The sequence below is a fragment of the Erigeron canadensis genome, chromosome 1, assembly GCF_010389155.1.
Source record: "Erigeron canadensis isolate Cc75 chromosome 1, C_canadensis_v1, whole genome shotgun sequence".
Taxonomy (NCBI): domain Eukaryota; kingdom Viridiplantae; phylum Streptophyta; class Magnoliopsida; order Asterales; family Asteraceae; genus Erigeron; species Erigeron canadensis.
Window position 1 is genome coordinate 38,163,948 of NC_057761.1, and position 19,583 is coordinate 38,183,530.

Below are 19,583 nucleotides of genomic sequence, written 5' to 3' on the forward strand. Positions count from 1 at the left end.
CCTTACCTTTTACATTTCCAGGCTCAATTTACTAATGGGAAAAAGAATGAGGCTCTTAAGCACCTAAGTTAGGTGAAAAACTTCCCACATACCTTTTTAAAAACCATAAAAATCATAAGGGGCCAAACATTTATTCAAAATATTAAAATATTCATATGTGAAGGTTTTTTCATCCAACTTGGGTGCATAATAGCCCCATGCTCACTTTTCTCATTTATTAATGGTAATTTCCTGAATTGGTAAACAGTATCCATGCATATGCCTAAAATTACTCTAATAACTTATTAAACCTTCCCGACCATTGAAATATCTATTCCTCATAAACAACCACATATACACTAGTCGAATAAATATAGCTCTGTACTTAATAACCAGCCCGATCCAGCATATAATCTGATGGAAGCGTGCCAAAGAAGAGCTGCAATAATGAAGGTTCACACACCAAATAATGTAAAAACGGCAATTCTTAATATTGACTGATTTAGTAATATATGGGAATATTCATTGTTCAAAAACAACGAAACCAAAATCAATTGCCAATCAAAACCTGTGTTATACATAGACCTCAACTCCACAATCATCATTTTCTAATCCTAAACAGGACCACTTGCCCATACAAAAACAATGTGCAAAAAAGAAACTCATGTAACCATTATTCAACCTCCATCACAAAACTCATGCTCTTTTTGTAGCGTTCTTCAAAAAAACGCCAGGGGTTACGCACCACTGGCAAAAGAATGATGTAACCAAATCGCGGACAAAATAAATAAATTTTGAACAGCAGTATTAAATATCAAGAGGCAGCTGCTGCAACTGTCACACTTTCCAGCTTCTCCTTCTCAATTTCTACTCTTCTTTGCTCAGCATGCTGAGCAACACCAGTTGCAAGTGTTTGGTAATTGATGTCGAGCCTCGCCGTGAGATTTTGGAACCTCACTGGATCACATGCTTGCAAAACTGCACATTCAAAAATTGAAGAAATGGAAAATTAAATTCTTGTCACTAAAAATGAGTACATTTTTCTGGTTGGGACACTATGAAGTCTATAATGAGTTAACAGGTATATGCACGCTACCTTTTATAGTATCCACAAAGAAAACAAAGGGATCCACCTCATCAATAGGTGACTGCAATTCTTCATCATCACTCGAGTCGTCATCAGAGTCATCATCGTCTGAATGAAATGTATTCTCCTGAAAAGAATTTGTAAAATCATCACCATTTTGTTATCAGAATTTAGGATAGCGAGTATTTTAGGTATTTTTGACTCAAGGAAAAAGTCTATTGTTTAACTCTCTCCAGTCAAACTTACGATTAGTTCTTCCCCAGCATTAAAAAATCCAGAAACCACAAACCTGGGAAGCCAATTTCTGAAGTCTCGAACTATCAGCTTCCTCGTCGTCGTCGTTGTCGTCATCATCATCATCATCATCCATGTCATCATCATTGTCATCTTCAGGCTTTTCCTTTTCAGCTTCTGTGCAATTTAAACATGTATGAACATAAAAAATCAAATACATTATCATGACAACAGCAAGGAACAGAATTTACATGCATAAAAATAATTCATAAAGAAACCTGCTACTTGATCCTTGTAGGCAACAAGCAGCTCAAGAGTTGCCTTAAAAATACGATCTAAGGCCTCCTCTGGCAACTGTCCTGCAGGAAGTGGAAGCAGAGATGTCAATCCCAAGCAGCAAACCTTCTTATCATGTTCTCTGCAATATAATGAAACATCAAAAAGGGGTTAAATATGCAAAAGCCAATAGAAGTAGTAATATGGGTGGATCGGATAGGTTGGCTCCACAGTTGGAAAGGGTATTCTGGTACGGATCTGACTGGGTTGGGTAGGCCTAAATCAATGAGTGTGTGATATATGACAATAAAATGAGAATAATCAAATGATAACCAATGTTGTATATAAAATGACTAGGAAGATTTATACACACACTCTGAACAATTTTCAATGCTCATTTAGACTAGCCTTGGAGTATTTTATTGCTTTGGCCCATAAATATAACCGAATGGACCCATTCACAAGGTTATGGGTCAAATTTTCCACCGCAAGGAGCCAAGGACACACCAGCTTTTCAAAATATGGAATATAACCTCTTAAAATTAGCCCGCAAACCACTCTTTTTAGTCTGTTGCAACATCTGAAACCATAAATTGAAGATTTCTGTGATTACACCGATCTTTTGCAGTATCATGAGAGTCAAAGATGCATTGTAGTAAAGTGCATCAGCAATCTGCAAATTTATACAAATATTAATATTCATGAAACATTTAACTCACACTAACATAGAGAGCTCAATGTTACTTACGACTTGCAACAGAAGACATTTCAAGACTGGTTGTTCAGTTCTGCGTAACCGCTCAACTGTGAGTCTAATATATGGTTCAACCCAATGATCCACCTGGCCCTTGCAGTTCTGGAACACGACTTCAATAAGCTTAGGTGCAGGTTCGACATCATGGTCTTCTAAGTTTTTATCATTCAATACCTGGCAACACAGACAAAAAAGTGATCAAATAATATAAGACAAGAAATAATTAGGTAAATAGGTAGATAGATATTGTGACATACGTTAGAAAGCATATTCCATAAACTTTGCTGGTAATCTGGCTCCTTGCATCCAAGATAATGTGCCGTTCCCCTGGAAATATAATTGTCCAGTGGGACAAGAATATCTACACAGAAACAAAATCCAAAAGAACCAAAGAAAGTAAACATGTGTGAAGATTATTCATTTATATGTATAAATAAGTTGAGATGTTAATATATGGAACTAGAATGACATACTTGGAAAGAAATCAATAGCCCAATCCGCCAAAGCTCCCATGAGTAATGGCCAAAGGCTCCACATCCCCATAGATATTGAAGGGGATATAAAGGTCATGTACGAAGCAATTTCTAAAACTTCTTCAAATACGTCTGCAAAATATTCAGAGATTACAAATGTTAAACAATAACAGGAAACCAACTTTGACAGAAAAATATCAGGCAAATTGTATAAAAAAGCAACCATGGTTTAAATTCAGTTTTGGGTAAGCATATTCGTTTTTGCCTATATAAAGGTATATAACTTTCAGACTTACGACAAACTAAACCTCAATTTTCAAAATACTTAATCTCTTATAATCTGGACCGTTTAACATGTTGGTAACTTTGTTCAAGTTATCTGTATTCTAGTGCGGTGCTGGAAGGCCTTCATTACCCTGCATGAAGACTTTTTGAAAGTCTGGGCCTATATGTGAGCACAAATAAAATACGCAATGCAAAATAGACACCAGAACAAAGTTTATCACCTATTTATTCAGCTTGACTGAAATATATCCATTGAAATCACAGCTTAACTTAGAGCAAAGGTACCTTTATCATTTGGATAAATTACCTACCTTGGCCATCACTGGTAAGCATGCGCTGCATTATTGGAAGAACTGTTGGCTCAATATGAGCAAAAAGGTGAGGAAGTTTGCTGACTGATTCGAGAATCGTGCTAATGGCGCGTAAACAACCAGCAGCTGCCAAACCACCAGGTTCATCGGCGTCATCATCAGCTTCAAGGGTGTTCATACACCTCCAAAATGCATCCCCCTGTATAAAACAAAAAGTAAGAGTGAGGAAAATATAAAATTAAAGTAACTAGCACATTACATATATATTTTTTCATATATATAAATCTTAATATCTTACTAGCTTCTGGCATAAGCCAATAGCATAAGGTGCCATCTCCTCTCCAAATTTGTCAACGACAGTCTCAAGAGTAAACACCAGATCCTCGTTTTCAACTTCATCCATAAGCTTGAAAAACTCTGCATGTGTGAGATAAATTTAACCAACTATACGACATAAATAAATAAGTTACCACCATGCCTTTCCTCAGAATAATACCGTCAAGCAGTTGTGGAAGTATCTGCCGAATTTCACTTAGATCTTTGCAAGCTTCCACAAAAGAACGCAATGCAAAAACAGAATCAATACGAACAGGCAGCTCAGGGTCCCGCATCCCAGAAACAACACATTGTAGTGCTTTGCGGAAATTATTAGGGTCAGAGAAATCAATATGTGCATATTGTCCTGCGACCCATGCAGCCTAACATTGAAATGAGTGACAATATAGGAAATGAGATTATAATCGAAACTCAAGTATCACTTGAATCATTCATCCTATTTATCAGATGTGTATATGTATGTATACATGCCTTTACCAGAAAGTATATCACCGTTTATTGAAAGATTATAGAAGATGGGAAATGAAGTAAGAAACTTACCTTTGCTCTGAGATGACCTACAGGACTACTGAACTCCGGGAAAACATGCTGCACCAACATACGTTCAAGCTCAGATTTATATGGTTCAGTCTGTTTCAGTTTATCACATAGGGCGCCAATAGCAAGAAGAGCCCCATCCTTTTGCCGATAAGGTTTAAACTCAATTGGGGCATCCTCGTATCTGATCAAAACAAAAAAAATAAAATAAAAAAATTGCAATTCTAATTTATCATGTATGTTATTCAAAGTGAATTACCTCTTGAAAATCCCCACGATAAACAATATGAACTTTTGAAGGTTCTCTTTTCCACGTTTTCTCACCAACTCACTAACAAAGTCTATTGCAGCAGTCCTGGGACTGTATAGATCTTCGATTATATCTGTAGCAAAAAAACAATGTTTGGTGATTAGGACCTCATCTAGCCTAGACATACATTACAATCACGTGTGCTGAAGACTAACCATAACCCTTTCTGACATATTCATGGGGATCTTCCTCCCATAGCTTCTGATCATTGTCATTGAAACACACCAATGGGAATATTATCTCAAAAAGAATAACGTCTAGTCTTGCTTGAAGTAGATTGTACATAGTAGTCTTTGAAACACTACAGAGAAGAAAATTAAGGTTTGTAACTCTGTCAGGTATATAGCCGGAAGTATGCTTAGAAAAGATGTAAGTAGTTACAAATTGGAAGTACCTCGTACTCATGTATTGCAAAATAAGGTTGGTAACTCTATCAGGCAAATAGCCACCAACGCGAATCACCTCCAACAGGTTTACATGGCATTCTAAAATCTTTCCAGCATAATTTTTTTGAAAATTTTGTGCAAAAGCTTTGTTCTCTGGGTCTTGCAGTTTTACATCTCCAAACCTGTGGAACAGCCAGATTTTGAGATGTTACAATGTATCCCCTGTCTTAGAAAGATACTTGAATTTAACTTAGACCATAACTCACCGAGTGTAGAGACGATTTAGTATATGGGCTGTCCACTTTTTTACTTTCCACCAGCCCCATGACTTGCGAAGATCTGGATCAGCCGGTTGGCCCTCTATTGGAACAGGCCGCTCCAATATAACTAAGAAAAGAACCATCCAATCATTGAATGCATTTGGGTCATACAGTTTCTTGGGTATCTCCAGCTGCACAACGGTAGTAATACACTTGGTTATAAAAAGATATTTCAACAGCCAAATATGTAGTAATCTCTGATGTGTTTATAAATTGTCACTCAACACACCAAAAAAAAAAAAATTCTTTCAAATGAAGAGCATATTGGTAACTTACATAAATGGAAGACCAGAATATCTTGCAAATGAGTTTAATCATATCAGCTATGTCTATAGATGGATTTTCTATCTGAACAAGCTTGTTGAAGATATTTAGTAAATGAGGAAATGTCTCCTCCACCATGTGATGGACAGGGGTCCTCTCCTCATCCGACTTGAACCTGTAAATAGCAAAGAATGTAGCACCATGTCAAAATTATATTAACTCAAACAAACGAATATCATTTAACATTTCCATTGAAGATCTACAAAAGAACATGCTTGAGCGAAATAGATACTTACTCATATTTTCTAGAAAGAACCCTGAGCACAAATAAAGCTCCGTAGACTTGCTGGTCTTGCAAATTATGTGTGACCCACTGCAAAAGACTTGGCCATTGCTCAGGATAATCGGCATGTATAATTGTCTTGAGACATACGCCCAGTTGTACTCTGTAAATGGAAACTTAACATCAATGAAGAGTAAAGGAAAACAAAAGGCCAGAGACAAAATAACTAAAAAGAACTATTATAACCTTAACAATGGAGGAACTTGTGCTATAAAAACAAGAATATTTTGCCGCACCAAGTCTTTATCACTTGGCAGAATCTTTGATTGTTCCTCTATGGATAAGAAACATTAGAAGATTAAAATATATATTAATACAATCATGTATACCAAGTACATCTCATGCTCTGAAGTCTGAACTCGAGGGATGCATTATGAGTATTCTTGTAATTGTACCGAATATGCCTCAAGTAGAGGCGGCGGTTTCAACCCATATTTATGATCTGATTGATTTGGGTTATGTCTTGTTTTAAACGGGTCAAATGTGTAAAAAACAACTGAAAAGAAACAGTTCAAATGGGTCAAATCAGACCCAAACAGTACTTTTGATCAATAGAATCTCATAAATCATTTTATTGAAACATTGGACTATTATTGAAACAATATAACTTATGTAATCCTACTTTACACACTAAGAACAAAACATGTTTTGGGTACCCAACCCGAACCATTTCCACCCGTACCACAAATGACAGGTTGTTACCCGTTAGCCAACATGCCATTTTGCCAAAAAAAAGCACAAAATTATCTTCAACCGAAAATTTACTTAATTGTCATGTAACCCAACCCATATTGTAAATTACTCACTTTAGCCCCGTTATCCAACCCATCCGGTTTACCGCCTTTAGTCTCACGCTTTCACTACTGTAAAAAGAAATATCATCATGCCAAAATTTACTCAAAAGGGTATTACAATTACAATTACAATACTTACTATACCTGGATTAAAAGGTGACCAGTTTTTGGCTATAAAGTTTTTAAATTGAATACTAGCAACCTGTCTGACAGCCATATCACAATTTCCATCTACAATGATTTGCAGCAGCCTCAACAAATGCTGAGGAGCATACTGATACTGCAAATAAATATATAGAAAATTCTTACTATATACAAAAAAAAAAACCAAATATATCGTAAATTGTGTCATGACAATATATATGTATGTATATATAAAGAAAATACATGATTAAGGGTGTCTTCAGCAGCTTTTCTTTGAGCAGGATTGGGGCTAAGGGCTGCTTGTAGAACTGCAGAGAGACTTGCAAGATCCATGATTTTTGTCTTGCAATTTCAGAATTTGAGACTTATATTTTGTGGGTATAATTAGGGTTTTAGGAAATTGCAATCATTAATCAAGAATGTTTTAGGGTTTTTGAGTAGTGTCCATTGGCTGCTAGTTGTAAGTGCTGACCAAGGGTAATATAGTGATTCCAGTGTTTTTATACTTTAAAATTTAACAATTTATTTGTTTTTGTTTTATCTATACTATCTTATAATAATTATCACTTTTTCTCTCATAAAAGTGTTAGATGAAAAATTACCATTTTACCTTTTATAAATTAATTTACATCATTAATCATTTATCTTCTAAAATATATCTACTATTACTTTACATCAATCACAATTACACAAATTACTTACACAGTTGCACTCACCATGAACAACACCACCACAGCCACCGTCACCACCGTCAATCGTCGTCACCATCAAACCGCCGCCGCATCGCGCGGGTACAATGTTAGTAAAACTAGAGAAGTCTGCTAGTGCACTTAGACAGATAGTTGATTTCATTGGGGAATTGAACAATTGGACGTTGCGTCCCCCGCGAAACTTTTGAAGATTCGGGAACTTATGCGGGATTTCCAAACGTGCAATGCAACGATGGTGACAATGGTGGTAGTTTGATTGGTTATGGCAACATGTTAAGTGGTGTAAGTTTATGTATATGTGATTGATATAAAAGTGATAGTTGTTATATTATTAAAGATAAAAATTTAACGTGTAAACTAATAAAATAAAGAATTATATGTAAATTAGTTTATTGAGAATATATTAGATAATTTTTTATAAATCTTTTTAAAATTAGGGGTTCACTATGGGTTAAGAGTTTTTAACTATTTATAAAGCAATAAAGATGAGCATGGATAAAAAAGAAACTATAAGACCATCATCATCAGCTAAAAAATGTAATGGGCGGTCGGCCATTAAGTAAAAAGATAATCTTAAAAAATTACAAAGGCAACCAGCTAAGTGGTTATACCGACGTATGTTTGTGGCATAAGCAAGTGGACGTGGCATGCTCACTGTATTACACGACATATGCAAGTGGTTGTTTCATTGATTTCGAATTCATACATCACGAGAGTAATTTCTTATTTTATAGTCGCAAATGTTTTTATTTTTTATACATCACGATATTTACATGCTATAATTCTTTTGATCCATATTTTTTTTTTATCTTATACTACAAATCTATCTTAGTTTCTTATTACCATGAATCTAAATTATATTTTCAATCTTGAAGATACAAAAGATTATTTGAATCCACAACATCATGAACAATTTTCTTTTTTTTTCAAATTCCAAATCAAGTTGTCGTCACATAAAACCCTCAAACCTCACAAAATATTGGAAACCGACGAGGCAACAAGTGGGATGCTACTGGAGATATAGCTTTCATGTAAGCATAGTGTACGACTAGTTATAATAATATTTGTGGCAAAGGTAAAAAATAAAAAAATTAAAAAAAGCATCACTTTGGGCAAAAGTAAAAGAACTGTATGATGCAACTCAAGTTGAAAATCCACGGAAGATTGGTAAGAGAAAATGAAGAACAAATGAGAGGTCACTTATTTATTTTAAGATTGTAAAATGAGGTGTCGATTTTGTTTACTATATGTTGATGAATGTGAAATATTTTAGGAATATAATTATTTCTTATTTTTCTATGATAAATTAAATTATTTTTCATAAAAAGTTTTTTTTTTATTAAAAAATACTTGAAATAAAAAAAGTTAATTAAAAAACATTATAATGTATTAAAAAAAATAGTTTGGTTGAGTTGTTGATAAGAGTGTAAAAATTAGTATTAGTTGGGTTGGGTATATATATAGATTATTACCTATGAATGTAAATAACTATGACAAAATGTCTATGTCATGTAATGAACTTTCAAATTTTAGTTATTGGATGTACCTGGATATATGTGACAACCATATAACCTTCCACATGTAAGTTTATGATTGGTCACATACATACAATAATCGGAATTTGAAAGTTCATTACATGACATAGACATTTTACAAGATCTTTACATAACATAAACATTTGGTCATAGTTAGTTACATTTATAGGTAATAATCTCGTATATATAAATGGGGATGACCTAATGCAAAATAAACTATATGGTTTTTTGATTTTAAAGTTTTTATGTATATCTTTATTTACTTTTTTTTATTTATATTAGAAGTGAATTATATCTTTATATTAAATAAAAGAGGTTGTTGTGACATCATCATTTCATAAATATTGCTTATTTGTCACATCCAAATTATTTCTTAATATTAAGTTTGGTTTTTTAATTTACTTATGATGTCATAAACACTCTTATTCTTAAAATTTATTGCATTTTTGTTTTTGTTATTTTATAAAAAAAATTTTAGATATACATATTTTTTAATTTTTATAGAAAAAAACACTAATAAATTATACATTGTTTTATAAGTTTCATCGTCTAAATAATTTTATCATAAAATATTTTTAATTATTCACATATTATGCGAGTTAATAAACTAATTATAACTTATAAGATATACTATTTTGAGGAGACGAGTGCTCTTAGACTATCACAACTTCGATGGCAAAAATGCGATTTTATAAAACTTTGATTGATATGCCCGGGTTAAACTCGGGTTAATTAGCTAGTTAATTAATTAATTACGATTTTATTGCTCTAACTCAAGTTTTGTTGACGGCCTAATTAAAATTCACAATAAGTTATAGTTATCAAAAGTTTATAGTTATAGAATGGAAAATGAAATCCTTCTAAACAGATTTCTTAAAACTTTTCCAAACCATTAAAATATGAAATGTGAATTTTACATACTTTGCTCTTATTTATTTTTATTTTACCACATGTTAAAATCTTATAATTTAAAGTTTTTTAAGATGATTAAGTAAAAGATTAAAATCCTTTGTATAATATAATCATAACTAAACTAGTTTATTCTTTTGAGATAGATAATGCAAGTTAAATAAGCTAAATCAATTTGAAAAATTCAATGATTATTAATTTATTTAAACCACTAATTTATTAAAAAAAAGTTTGAATGTATAGTTTTATATTCTCTTAGACTACAATGTTTGAATTTAAAAATACATATTTATATTTATATTTATATATATTTTGTTTAAATTTGTTTTTAAAGATAAGAGTATTGTCAATAACAAAATGATATATCATTCTAACTAATTCAGCTAATTATAAGATCACCATATGTGATAAAATCATGAGACGAATGGGAATTTTTTTTTAATGAAATACACAAGTTATATTTTGGTGGTTTTAAGAGCTTTTTAGAAAGATATTTATAAAGATTTATAATTTTTCTTGTTAATAACAACTTTGTGTGTATATAGTTGTACTTTTTATTATAAGATTATATGGTGTAATCAGTGTCGATTTAAGTTATTTGGGGTCTTATATAAGATTAAGTTTTAGAGTCTTATGCGAGATGAATTTTTGGGGTCTAGTTCATTTACATACAAATTATTAGTAAATAAAGAGAAAAAAAATTGTAACCTATTAGTAAAAATAAGTTGTGAAGGTTAATGCAATATAATTAATAAGGATGTTACTTGAATACAAATTGTATAATGATGATACCTAGTTCAGAATCCAAATACTAAACCTACTATCTAAAAAATTGAGACCTTAGGTTGTTGGATGTTTAAAGGGATTGTTTAACCCGTAAAAACTATCAAATTGGATTTGGGTGACCTTTTAATGACAAATATAAATTGTTCTTGTAACAACAGCCATTAAAAGTGTAATTAGTATATTAATTTATACTCTTTTATAATAATTATCATACCCTTTATTTTTAGAAATGGTTATACAATAGTTACATACAGGATTACTAAATTGTCTTTAATAAACACCTACTATGAAAATAATTTTTATAAAATACCAAATTTGATCTTAATGAATTAATTTACATTCTAAATCTTTATTTTAATAATTAACACTTTAAGCCCTTATCCTTTAAAAATTTTCACTACCACAATTGCATCAACCTACATCACTAGACACCGCTACCACCACCACCATCAATAGTACCATTACTAACACCACCTCTTACTATCACCGGGTAGCATAGTGGTTAGGGGGGTGGGAGTGGTTTCCCCAACCCCAAAATTCCCCAAATTTTCACATCACCATCTTCCAATAAAAACCCTCCACCTCAAACTTCCCCAATTCACCCCAAAACTATGGCGCCACTCACCCCAACCCTAATTTCCAAATCATCATTTTTATTTCCATTTATTTTTACTCTATAAATTTAAAACATAAAAAAACATTCATTAATAATTAAAAAAATACATAATAATACTTGAAAAAAAAAAACAACGAAACTAAAAACAAGTCCAACAGTTATTCGAATGAAAAAAATTACACGAACGAAACTAAAAAGGGCATTGCCATCCATGTCTTGCGGCAATTTCGCGTTTCTCGCTAAGAACGATTTCCAACATCACGGGATCGGTTATATGAGCATGCGAGTTGGTGAAAAACAAGATGTCCCGCTGTCTTGCGCGCCTCTCATCCGTCTCGTGTTTTTCATCCAAGTATCTCGTCTTCCTTTTGGCGTACTCGCTAATGTCATCCGCCACAGTTGAAGAGGCGGATCCGGATGCGGATGCCTTCTTTTTCCCCTTTTTTTGCTGCCGCTTCCAATGGAGGGTTTGGGTCTTCATTCATGTCGGGAATGAAGTGCCCGGTGCTGGCCGTCTCATATTCTCCAGATTTCCTTTTTGAAGAGTCGGTACGTGAAGGTCCCATGTCTTGGTATATTTGGAAACATTCTTGCTCGGCCCATTTGTCGTGTATCTTCACATTATCCCATGCGGCGTGGTGAGGAAATTCCTTCTTGGTGCGGGTCTTGAAATCCGCCATAGCGACTCTCATAATATCCAAGTCGTTGCACCCGCTTCCCTTGGCTTGTTTCTACAAAAAAAGAATACCATATTACAAAACTATATAATTATTAACAACTACGAACAAAACTAAATAATTATTAACAACTACGAACAAAACTATATAATTATTAACAACTACGAACAAAACTATATAATTACTAAAAACTAAGCAAAAACTATATAATTATTAATAATTAAGCAAAAACTATATAATTATTAAAAACTAATGAAAAAACTATATAATTACTAAAAACTAAGCAAATACTATATAAGTAAGAGTACCGCTTGATTGTATAGCCCGTTGAAGAGACCCATGGTGGCGTTCATTTGTTTCCACTTTGGCGTTAACCCATGAATGGTCCGTGTGGTCGGGCCGACAAGTGTGGTGTAATGCTCAAGTACACGACGCCAAAAACCATCCGCTTTTTGTTCATTTCCATATTTTTTGCATTCGGAAATTTGAACCCAAGCTTGTGCCAAAGCAACCTCTTGTGCCGGCGTCCAATTTTCACGCTTTGTCTTCGTCTTTTTCCCGCAATCTTGGACTTCTTGCACGTCATCATCTTTTTGAACATCGTCTTGTTGGGTTTCCGCTACAATTTCAACTTCTTCGTCATCTTGATGAACATCTTCCTCGATCGGAATAAAATCGTTCATTCTAGTCATGTTTAAGAAATGGGCGTTGGTTTGCGTAGATGGGCTTGAACCGTAGCCAAACATTTGCGGAGACGCCGGTTGTGGATAATAAGAGGATGGAGTTGAAGGTTGAGAAAATTGATATGGTGATGGATTAGAATAAGATTGATTTGGAAGAGGTTGAGAATATTGATTTGGAGGAGGTTGAGATGATTGAGAATAAAATTGATTTGAAGGAGGATTATTTGGTGGAGGCATGAATTGATTTGGATGAAAATTGGCATGCATTTGTGGATCATTTAGGCGATATTTTGATTTGTTGAAAGGATTTTTTTTGGTTTTCTTTGGATCCATTGGTAATGGGTGTTTATTTTTTATAAAGAAGAAGTTTTTTTTTTTATAAAAGTGGAGGTTTTTGGATTTGAAGTTTGTGTTGTGTAATGTTGTTTAAAAATGGCGTTGGATATATATAGTGAAAAGAAAGATGGGTGAGATTTAAAAAAAAAAAAAACGATAACAACAACTAGCCGTCAGCTAGGTCCCACGTCCACGTGGCACATGCTGGTTGGTTGTTTGACTTCAAGCGGGCCCCCCACAGTTTTCTCTCTCTTCAGTGTTCTCACCCCAAACCCGCTCCCCTCTTCCCCACCCCGACCCACCGGCGGCGGTGTTCCCACGCGGGGCCGGGGTTCACCGTGCCTCACCCCACATCAACTCCCACCGGTCTTAACTTAAAAGAGGATAACATGTTACTCGTTTTTTAAGCGGTATTGGACAATAGGGGTTAAGTTATATTTACCGCGTTCTTTTGATATGATTACACCGACCTTCAAAAACCTATATATACTTAGTGTATAATTTACCGATCGATTCAAAACCCTTCCCTCCCTCCTGTTAACAACATTAACAATCTTTTTCATCTTCTCTCTAAATTCGTAATAATTATTGGGTTTTCTTGTCGAAAAGTAAAAAAAGGTTTCTGTTTTTTTTCTTTAATTTTCTTTTTCGATAAACAAGTTATTTAGGTTTATTATTAAAATCATCACATATTTCTTCATTCTTGTTATGTTACTCTATGTTTTTTCTTTAAAAAATCGAATTTATGTTTCTTATGAGAATCAAAAGCTTCTTCATTATATATTTTTTTCCAATTTCTTTAAGCTAAATGTGAAAAATTTATGTTATGATAGTTTTAGGGCTCAAAAGAATGACATAGGGGATTTATCAATATACATTATATTCAAGATTAGGGCTTTTTCTCATAACTTTTATTAAAATTGGTGGCAGAACCACATAGCTTTATTTTTTCATTAAATATGTAATGGGTACCCTGTTATTCTTTGTGTGCACTATATTATTCTTTTTTCTTTTTCTTTTTCTTTTTTAAAATTTGTTTTCTTGCAGTTTCTATACGGTGCCTTTGCGGTGGCAACTAATTTCTTGCACTTTGGATTCAACCAATATTATCAGGTAATATTTCTGATCTAAATATCGATTAATAGTAAATGAAATTCGATTTGCAACTTGTCTGTTAGATTTCAGTTAGGAAATCTGTTGGCCCATGTCTAAGTAATGCTTGATAACCGATTTAATAATAAATGAAATTCTAATAAATTTGGGACTATATCATTGTGCAAGAAGTGCTTGTCGCTGATTTGTGGTTTTGTGAATTCTTAGTCTAGGTTCCTGGTCCCTTCTCATGGTTTGTGTCCTTGTTAAATTTTGGCATAACCTGTAGAATGTGTACATCTTGTGTACAACTTTGTGTCATCCTCGTCCTCTGGTACTACGTATAATACTGGTTTCTATCATCCTTATCAAATGGCTGTCTTATTGTTTATAAGTTTTGGACAAATTATGTTTTGACTTGATCTTTGCTGCTGGGTATTCCTGGTTCTTCTTTAGATTTTGATTATAAATCTTTCATTTGAAAAAATAGTACTTCGAAGTTCATCTTGTGTATCTAGGTTGTTGTAGCAAGGATTGTATTCTTGATAATATACTATATTTTACTTAATGGGTTTACAGATGTTATAATCTTTTCAATTGCTTTGGTATTCCCCAACTACAAGAACACCTAAACACTTGTTTCAGATTCTCTTGTACTTGAAAGTATGATCATGTGTATCTAGGTTGTTGGTGTAGCGGGGATTGCTCTAGCTTTTGAACTCCCCGACTTCATGTGGTTTTGACGTTTTTAAGTAATGGGGTTACATGTGTTAAAATTTTCATCTGCTTTTGTATTTTCTAACTACTATAACACCTAATCACCCGTTTTAAATGCTCTTGTACTTTGAGGCTTGTACTTTGGGTGTTTGATCGTGTGTGTATTTAGGTTGTTGTTTTAGCGGGAGATTGCTTTAGCTTTTGAAGTCCTCAATTTCTGTGGTTTTGATGTTTTTAATAATGGGGTCACATTTCCTTAAAACTTTCAATTGCTGCTATATTTCCCAACTACGATAACACATAATCACTCGTTTTAACTTCTCTTGTACTTTGAGGCTTGTACTTGAGGGTTTGATCGTGTGTATTTAGGTGGTTGTTGTACCAAGGATTGATTTAGCTTTTGACTTCCCCAACTTTATGTGTTTTTGATGTTTTTAGTGAGGGGCTTACATATGTTTCTAAACTTGTCAATCGCTTTAGTATTTTCCAACTACGATAACACCTCATCACTGGTTTCAGATTCTCTTGTACTTTGAGGCTTGTACTTGAGGGTGGATCATGTGTATTCAGGTGGTGGTTGTAGTGAAAATTGCTTTAGCTTTTGACTTCCCCAGCTTTATGTGTTTTTGATGTTTTGTAATGACGGGGTTACATATGTTTCTAAACTTGTCAATCGCTTTTGTATTTTCCAACTACTATAACTCCTAATCGCTGGTTTCAAATGCTTTTGTACTTTGAGGCTTGTGCTTGAGGGTTTGATCATGTGTATTCAGGTTGTTGTTGTAGCGAGAATTGCTTTAGCTTTTGACTTCCCCAGCTTTATGTGTTTTTGATGTTTTTAATGATGGGGTAACATATTCTTTTTTAAATTTTGAATTGCTTTTGTATCTCCCAGCTATAACACCTAATCACCCGTTTCAGCTTTTGTCCTGCAATCGTACTTGAGGGTTGATTGATTGTATCCAGGTGGTTGTTGTAGCAAGGATTACTTTAGCTTTTACTTTTCTTGCTTCATGTGTTTTTTGATATTTTCAACAGTGGGGTTACATATTTTTTAAAATTTTAAATTGCTTTTGTATATCCACATCAGAATATCTACCTGAACACATGTTTAACTTCTCCTGTACTTTGAGGCTTGTACATGAGGGTTGATCATGTGTATGTAGGTTGTTCTTGTAGCGGGCATAGCATTTGCTTTTGATTTCCCCAGCTTAATGTGATTTTGACAGTTTTATTGTTTGTGTTACATATGCTAGTAAATTTTTCAATTGCTTTTGAAATCCCCTACTGGAAGTATATATGTAGTCAGTATAATGTCTTGCAACATTTAGACTAGAGATACACATGAACATGGGATCAAGTTTTTATAGATAGACAAAAAAAATGAACAGTTCGATATCATCTAGATTTAATTTTAATACTAACCGAATCTTAAATATTTAATAAAGTGCTTTCTTTTCTATATTAGCATGGATATGGAATTGGTTTCAATAGATAGACCGGAAATGGATAATTTCTTATTATATAAGACACCTGAAGAGTTTTTATCTTCTTAGTATGGCATGTTATTTAGGCCACAATATGGATTTCACGCACTGTTAATCAGTTATTTCTTGCAGTTACTTGATCATAAAGCTCCAGCCTGGCAAAAAGGGTTTTAATTGGTTTTATTTAATGCGAGGTATATGGACTTTTTCAACTTGTAACATGGGAAACTATGGACGGCTTGGCAGAGTTTGAATGTGAAACCTCTATGTTTGCTGTTTCATATGAAGGGTATAAACAGTCTAGATTCCGTTGGATGATCCTGAAAATAGAGTTGACGGCAAAAATTGAAACAAGACTTGATGACTGGACATATAGGTATGGTGGATTGCTCAAGGATCCCCTTTTGTGATAGGTAAGTGATCCCCTTTTGTGATAGGTGACTGTTTAAAAAAATGGCATGTGAATATGTGGCTATCATGTACCCAAGCTTAGGTATAGATTCCTCACATATCAATTTTTTAATATTTGTTGTAAAATAAATAAATCACTTGGCCCCATGAATTTTATGGTTTAAAAAAATGGCATGTGAGGGGTTCTATACCCAAGCTTGGGCGCGCGCGCGCACACACACACACATATATGTATATATGAAAAGAAGTTTCTAGGAAAATCAGCCAAAGAGTAAAGAGTAGTGGATTTTGTTGAAACGTTCTTACCTTTCTTTTGCATAATCGAGCATCTTTTTCATTAGATAACATTATCATTGTGTAATGAACAGAAGATTCATGTGTTCTCTCTAGGAAAATTTTGTGGTTGGTGTATTGGATGTCAAGGATATCTCCTGGATATTTTCTAGCTGGTTGAATTGGTCATATTAGATCTACATAGTTTTAGCAGGTAAGCTGCCTTTCTTCCTTTGCTACTTCTGGTATTTTCTAGCCGGTTTTAGTATATTTAGTCTTTCCATATCTAGTTTTGCAATATATGAGCTCTGCAGTGATGTAATTATGCTTGTATAGTGTGTAGCTTCATATTTTCAGAAAAGGAGTTCCGTATGCGGACCCCAAATTTTTATAGCAGGTTAATATGTTACTACGCCTAGCCAAGCCCTTTTTCTGTCCAACTTAGTTAATCCGAGCCTGAACCTGGTTAAGCCTGACCCAGCCCCAGGTCTACCCTTTCGTGATTTCGGGTTTTGGATTTTACTGGGATGGTACGGGCCGGGTTTTGACCCTATGTCACCCCTAGAATGGGATGATGAAGTACTTGATAATCTGATGACCTTGGCCCGAGTTGGTCTGTGAGGTCAGGAATTATATATTTCCATTGTTTTACATGACTTTGAATAGTTAAAATCTTCATTTCCAACTGCTGCATTAATTGTTCGTTGATCAATTACCTTTGGTACATACAGAAGCTATATCCCTTTTTCGGGTTCGACTACTGGTGACATAGTACCTCCATGTAGGTGGGTAGTCATGCGATTGGATGGTAGATTGGTTAAGGATGAAGTCAAGGTTTTATCTTTCTATTGATTCTTAGAATGTGACTATTATTACTTAGAAGTAGAGTATCTCATGGCCTAGTTATCATTTCTCCACTCATATCGTTTATTGGTTTTACTTTGTTTTGGTTTCCGCAGTAGCTGTGGTCTAAATTGGAGTTCGCAAGTCCATGCATGGTTATGAACTATGTTTGTTATCTCATCTCATTGCTTTTAATCTCTCTCTCTCTCTGACACACACACACACACACACATGCACACCCCTTCTCCACAAGTGGGAAGCATAAAGTATTAGTAGGAAGCTGGTAATCATGCCAAACATGTTTCTATTTTATGGTATTCTCCTTTTTTTTTTTGTTAAAAACAGTTCTGTTCTGAGAGTGGCTAAGGAACTATTGGACTATTTGCTCAAACAAAATTCCGGTATCGCCCATTTATGAGCGTAAATTGCAACTAAATTGATTTTGTCTGTTCATTTTAGCTCTTCTGTTCATATTTATATGCATTGTTTTCGTTTTATAGTTTTCTATTTGCTCGAACAAAATCCATCCAGCACAATTCTGGTAGTAAATTGCACTTAAATTGGCCCATCCTTTGTAACGCTGTCCATGTGTTTAAATCTGTCGTAATATGCATCACTTGTGTTTTATAGTTTTCTACTTACTTCTAGGACCTGACTTGGTCTTTTGGAGTTTATAGAGGGAATGGGATGATATCTGATTACCCTGGCGCGAGTTTGGATTGTGTGGTTAGGAATTATTTGCTTCTCTGTGTTTTACATGACTTTGAATGGTTAATATCTTTATTCCAAACTGCTGCATTATTGTTCGTTGATCAATTAGCTTTGGTTTATATAGAAAGTCTACTCCTTTTTTCAATTTGGTTGTTGGTGACAGTACCTCCATGTAGGCGGGTAGTCTTTGCGCTTTGATGATAAGTTTTGTTAAAGGTTAACTTATAAAGTCAAGGTTTTATCTTTATAGAGAGATACATACAATGTGACTACCATTACTTTAAAAGTACTGTGATTTATGGCCTAGTTGTCATTTCTAAACTCATATAGTTAAGTCGTTTTACTTTGTTTTGGTTTCTGCAGTAGCTGTGGTCTAAATTGGAGTTCACAAGTTCATGCATGGGTATGAACTTAATTTTTTTGCTTTACTTTCTTTTCATATTTGGTCAATCTATTGGCTTTAATGTCATTTTCCTATTTATATGTTAATTGACTTTGTCTTCCGCAGTTCATTATTTGGGAATGCTGCCCTGCAGCATGATATGATTTCATGGTCTGGGTTATATAGTCCGGTCAAATATTTAGTTTCTCTGTTCATTTTCATGTACATTGTTTCTGTTCTATAGCATTTTCCTTTTTTCTGGGAAGTACTTGGTGTTTTAGAGTTCTTAGAGAGAGTGCATGATGAAGTAATCGATGATCTGAGATTATCATGGAATGGCTTAGGGGACATGCTGGGCTATTTTCTCATAAAAAATTCCGCAAAGTCCAATCATGATAGTAAATTGCTGTCAGGTGGGTTTATCTTTTCTAATTTAGTTCATTGATAATCAAGAGGTGAAGTGGGTTGGGCCGCATACAGCAGAAAGAAGTCAGAAGTCTGGGGGGTTAAGTGATAATTATCATTATTAGTTAGTATTCTTATTATTAGTGATATGGTGAATAAGTTAGGTTAAGTATTGTT

The 19,583-nt window shown here is 34.0% G+C and overlaps 2 protein-coding genes and 1 long non-coding RNA gene across 3 annotated transcripts; 1 reads left to right on the plus strand and 2 right to left on the minus strand.

Annotated features, from left to right (window-relative positions):
* Positions 1-446: 446 nt before the first annotated feature.
* Positions 447-7,287, minus strand: LOC122582308 (importin beta-like SAD2). Its single transcript, XM_043754682.1, has 21 exons — positions 7,077-7,287; positions 6,834-6,969; positions 6,082-6,169; positions 5,849-5,998; positions 5,565-5,727; positions 5,235-5,419; positions 4,977-5,150; positions 4,738-4,883; positions 4,532-4,655; positions 4,276-4,456; positions 3,896-4,097; positions 3,698-3,816; positions 3,400-3,598; positions 2,804-2,935; positions 2,588-2,691; positions 2,325-2,504; positions 2,110-2,249; positions 1,579-1,718; positions 1,356-1,477; positions 1,076-1,193; positions 447-957 (listed from the first exon to the last, which is right to left on the minus strand). Exons 1-21 carry the CDS (start codon positions 7,164-7,166, stop codon positions 794-796), a joined length of 3,057 nt encoding a protein of 1,018 aa, XP_043610617.1. The 5' UTR covers positions 7,167-7,287; the 3' UTR covers positions 447-793.
* A 4,286-nt stretch (positions 7,288-11,573) lies between these two features.
* LOC122591852 (glutathione S-transferase T3-like) lies at positions 11,574-12,758 on the minus strand. Its single transcript, XM_043764083.1, has 2 exons — positions 12,375-12,758; positions 11,574-12,120 (listed from the first exon to the last, which is right to left on the minus strand). The coding sequence occupies exons 1-2, from the start codon at positions 12,756-12,758 to the stop codon at positions 11,776-11,778; spliced, it is 729 nt and encodes a 242-aa protein (XP_043620018.1). The 3' UTR covers positions 11,574-11,775.
* Positions 12,759-16,523: 3,765 nt separating this feature from the next.
* Positions 16,524-17,269, plus strand: LOC122599785. Its single transcript, XR_006323947.1, has 3 exons — positions 16,524-16,575; positions 16,670-16,794; positions 17,183-17,269. It is a non-coding gene; the product is annotated as an uncharacterized LOC122599785 (long non-coding RNA).
* Positions 17,270-19,583: the final 2,314 nt, after the last annotated feature.

What these genes read in the sequence shown, in the direction of transcription:
- LOC122582308 (XM_043754682.1), bottom strand. Translation starts at nt 7,166, where the DNA reads ATGGATCTTGCAAGTCTCTCTGCAGTTCTACAAGCAGCCCTTAGCCCC. An exon ending in TATTCTGGTCTTCCATTTAT is followed by an intron (nt 5,420 to 5,564) that starts GTAAGTTACCAA and finishes ACCGTTGTGCAG; the next exon opens with CTGGAGATACCCAAGAAACT. An exon ending in ATCGTGGGGATTTTCAAGAG is followed by an intron (nt 4,457 to 4,531) that starts GTAATTCACTTT and finishes TGTTTTGATCAG; the next exon opens with ATACGAGGATGCCCCAATTG.
- LOC122591852 (XM_043764083.1), bottom strand. Translation starts at nt 12,758, where the DNA reads ATGACTAGAATGAACGATTTTATTCCGATCGAGGAAGATGTTCATCAA. An exon ending in ACGGGCTATACAATCAAGCG is followed by an intron (nt 12,121 to 12,374) that starts GTACTCTTACTT and finishes CTTTTTTTGTAG; the next exon opens with AAACAAGCCAAGGGAAGCGG.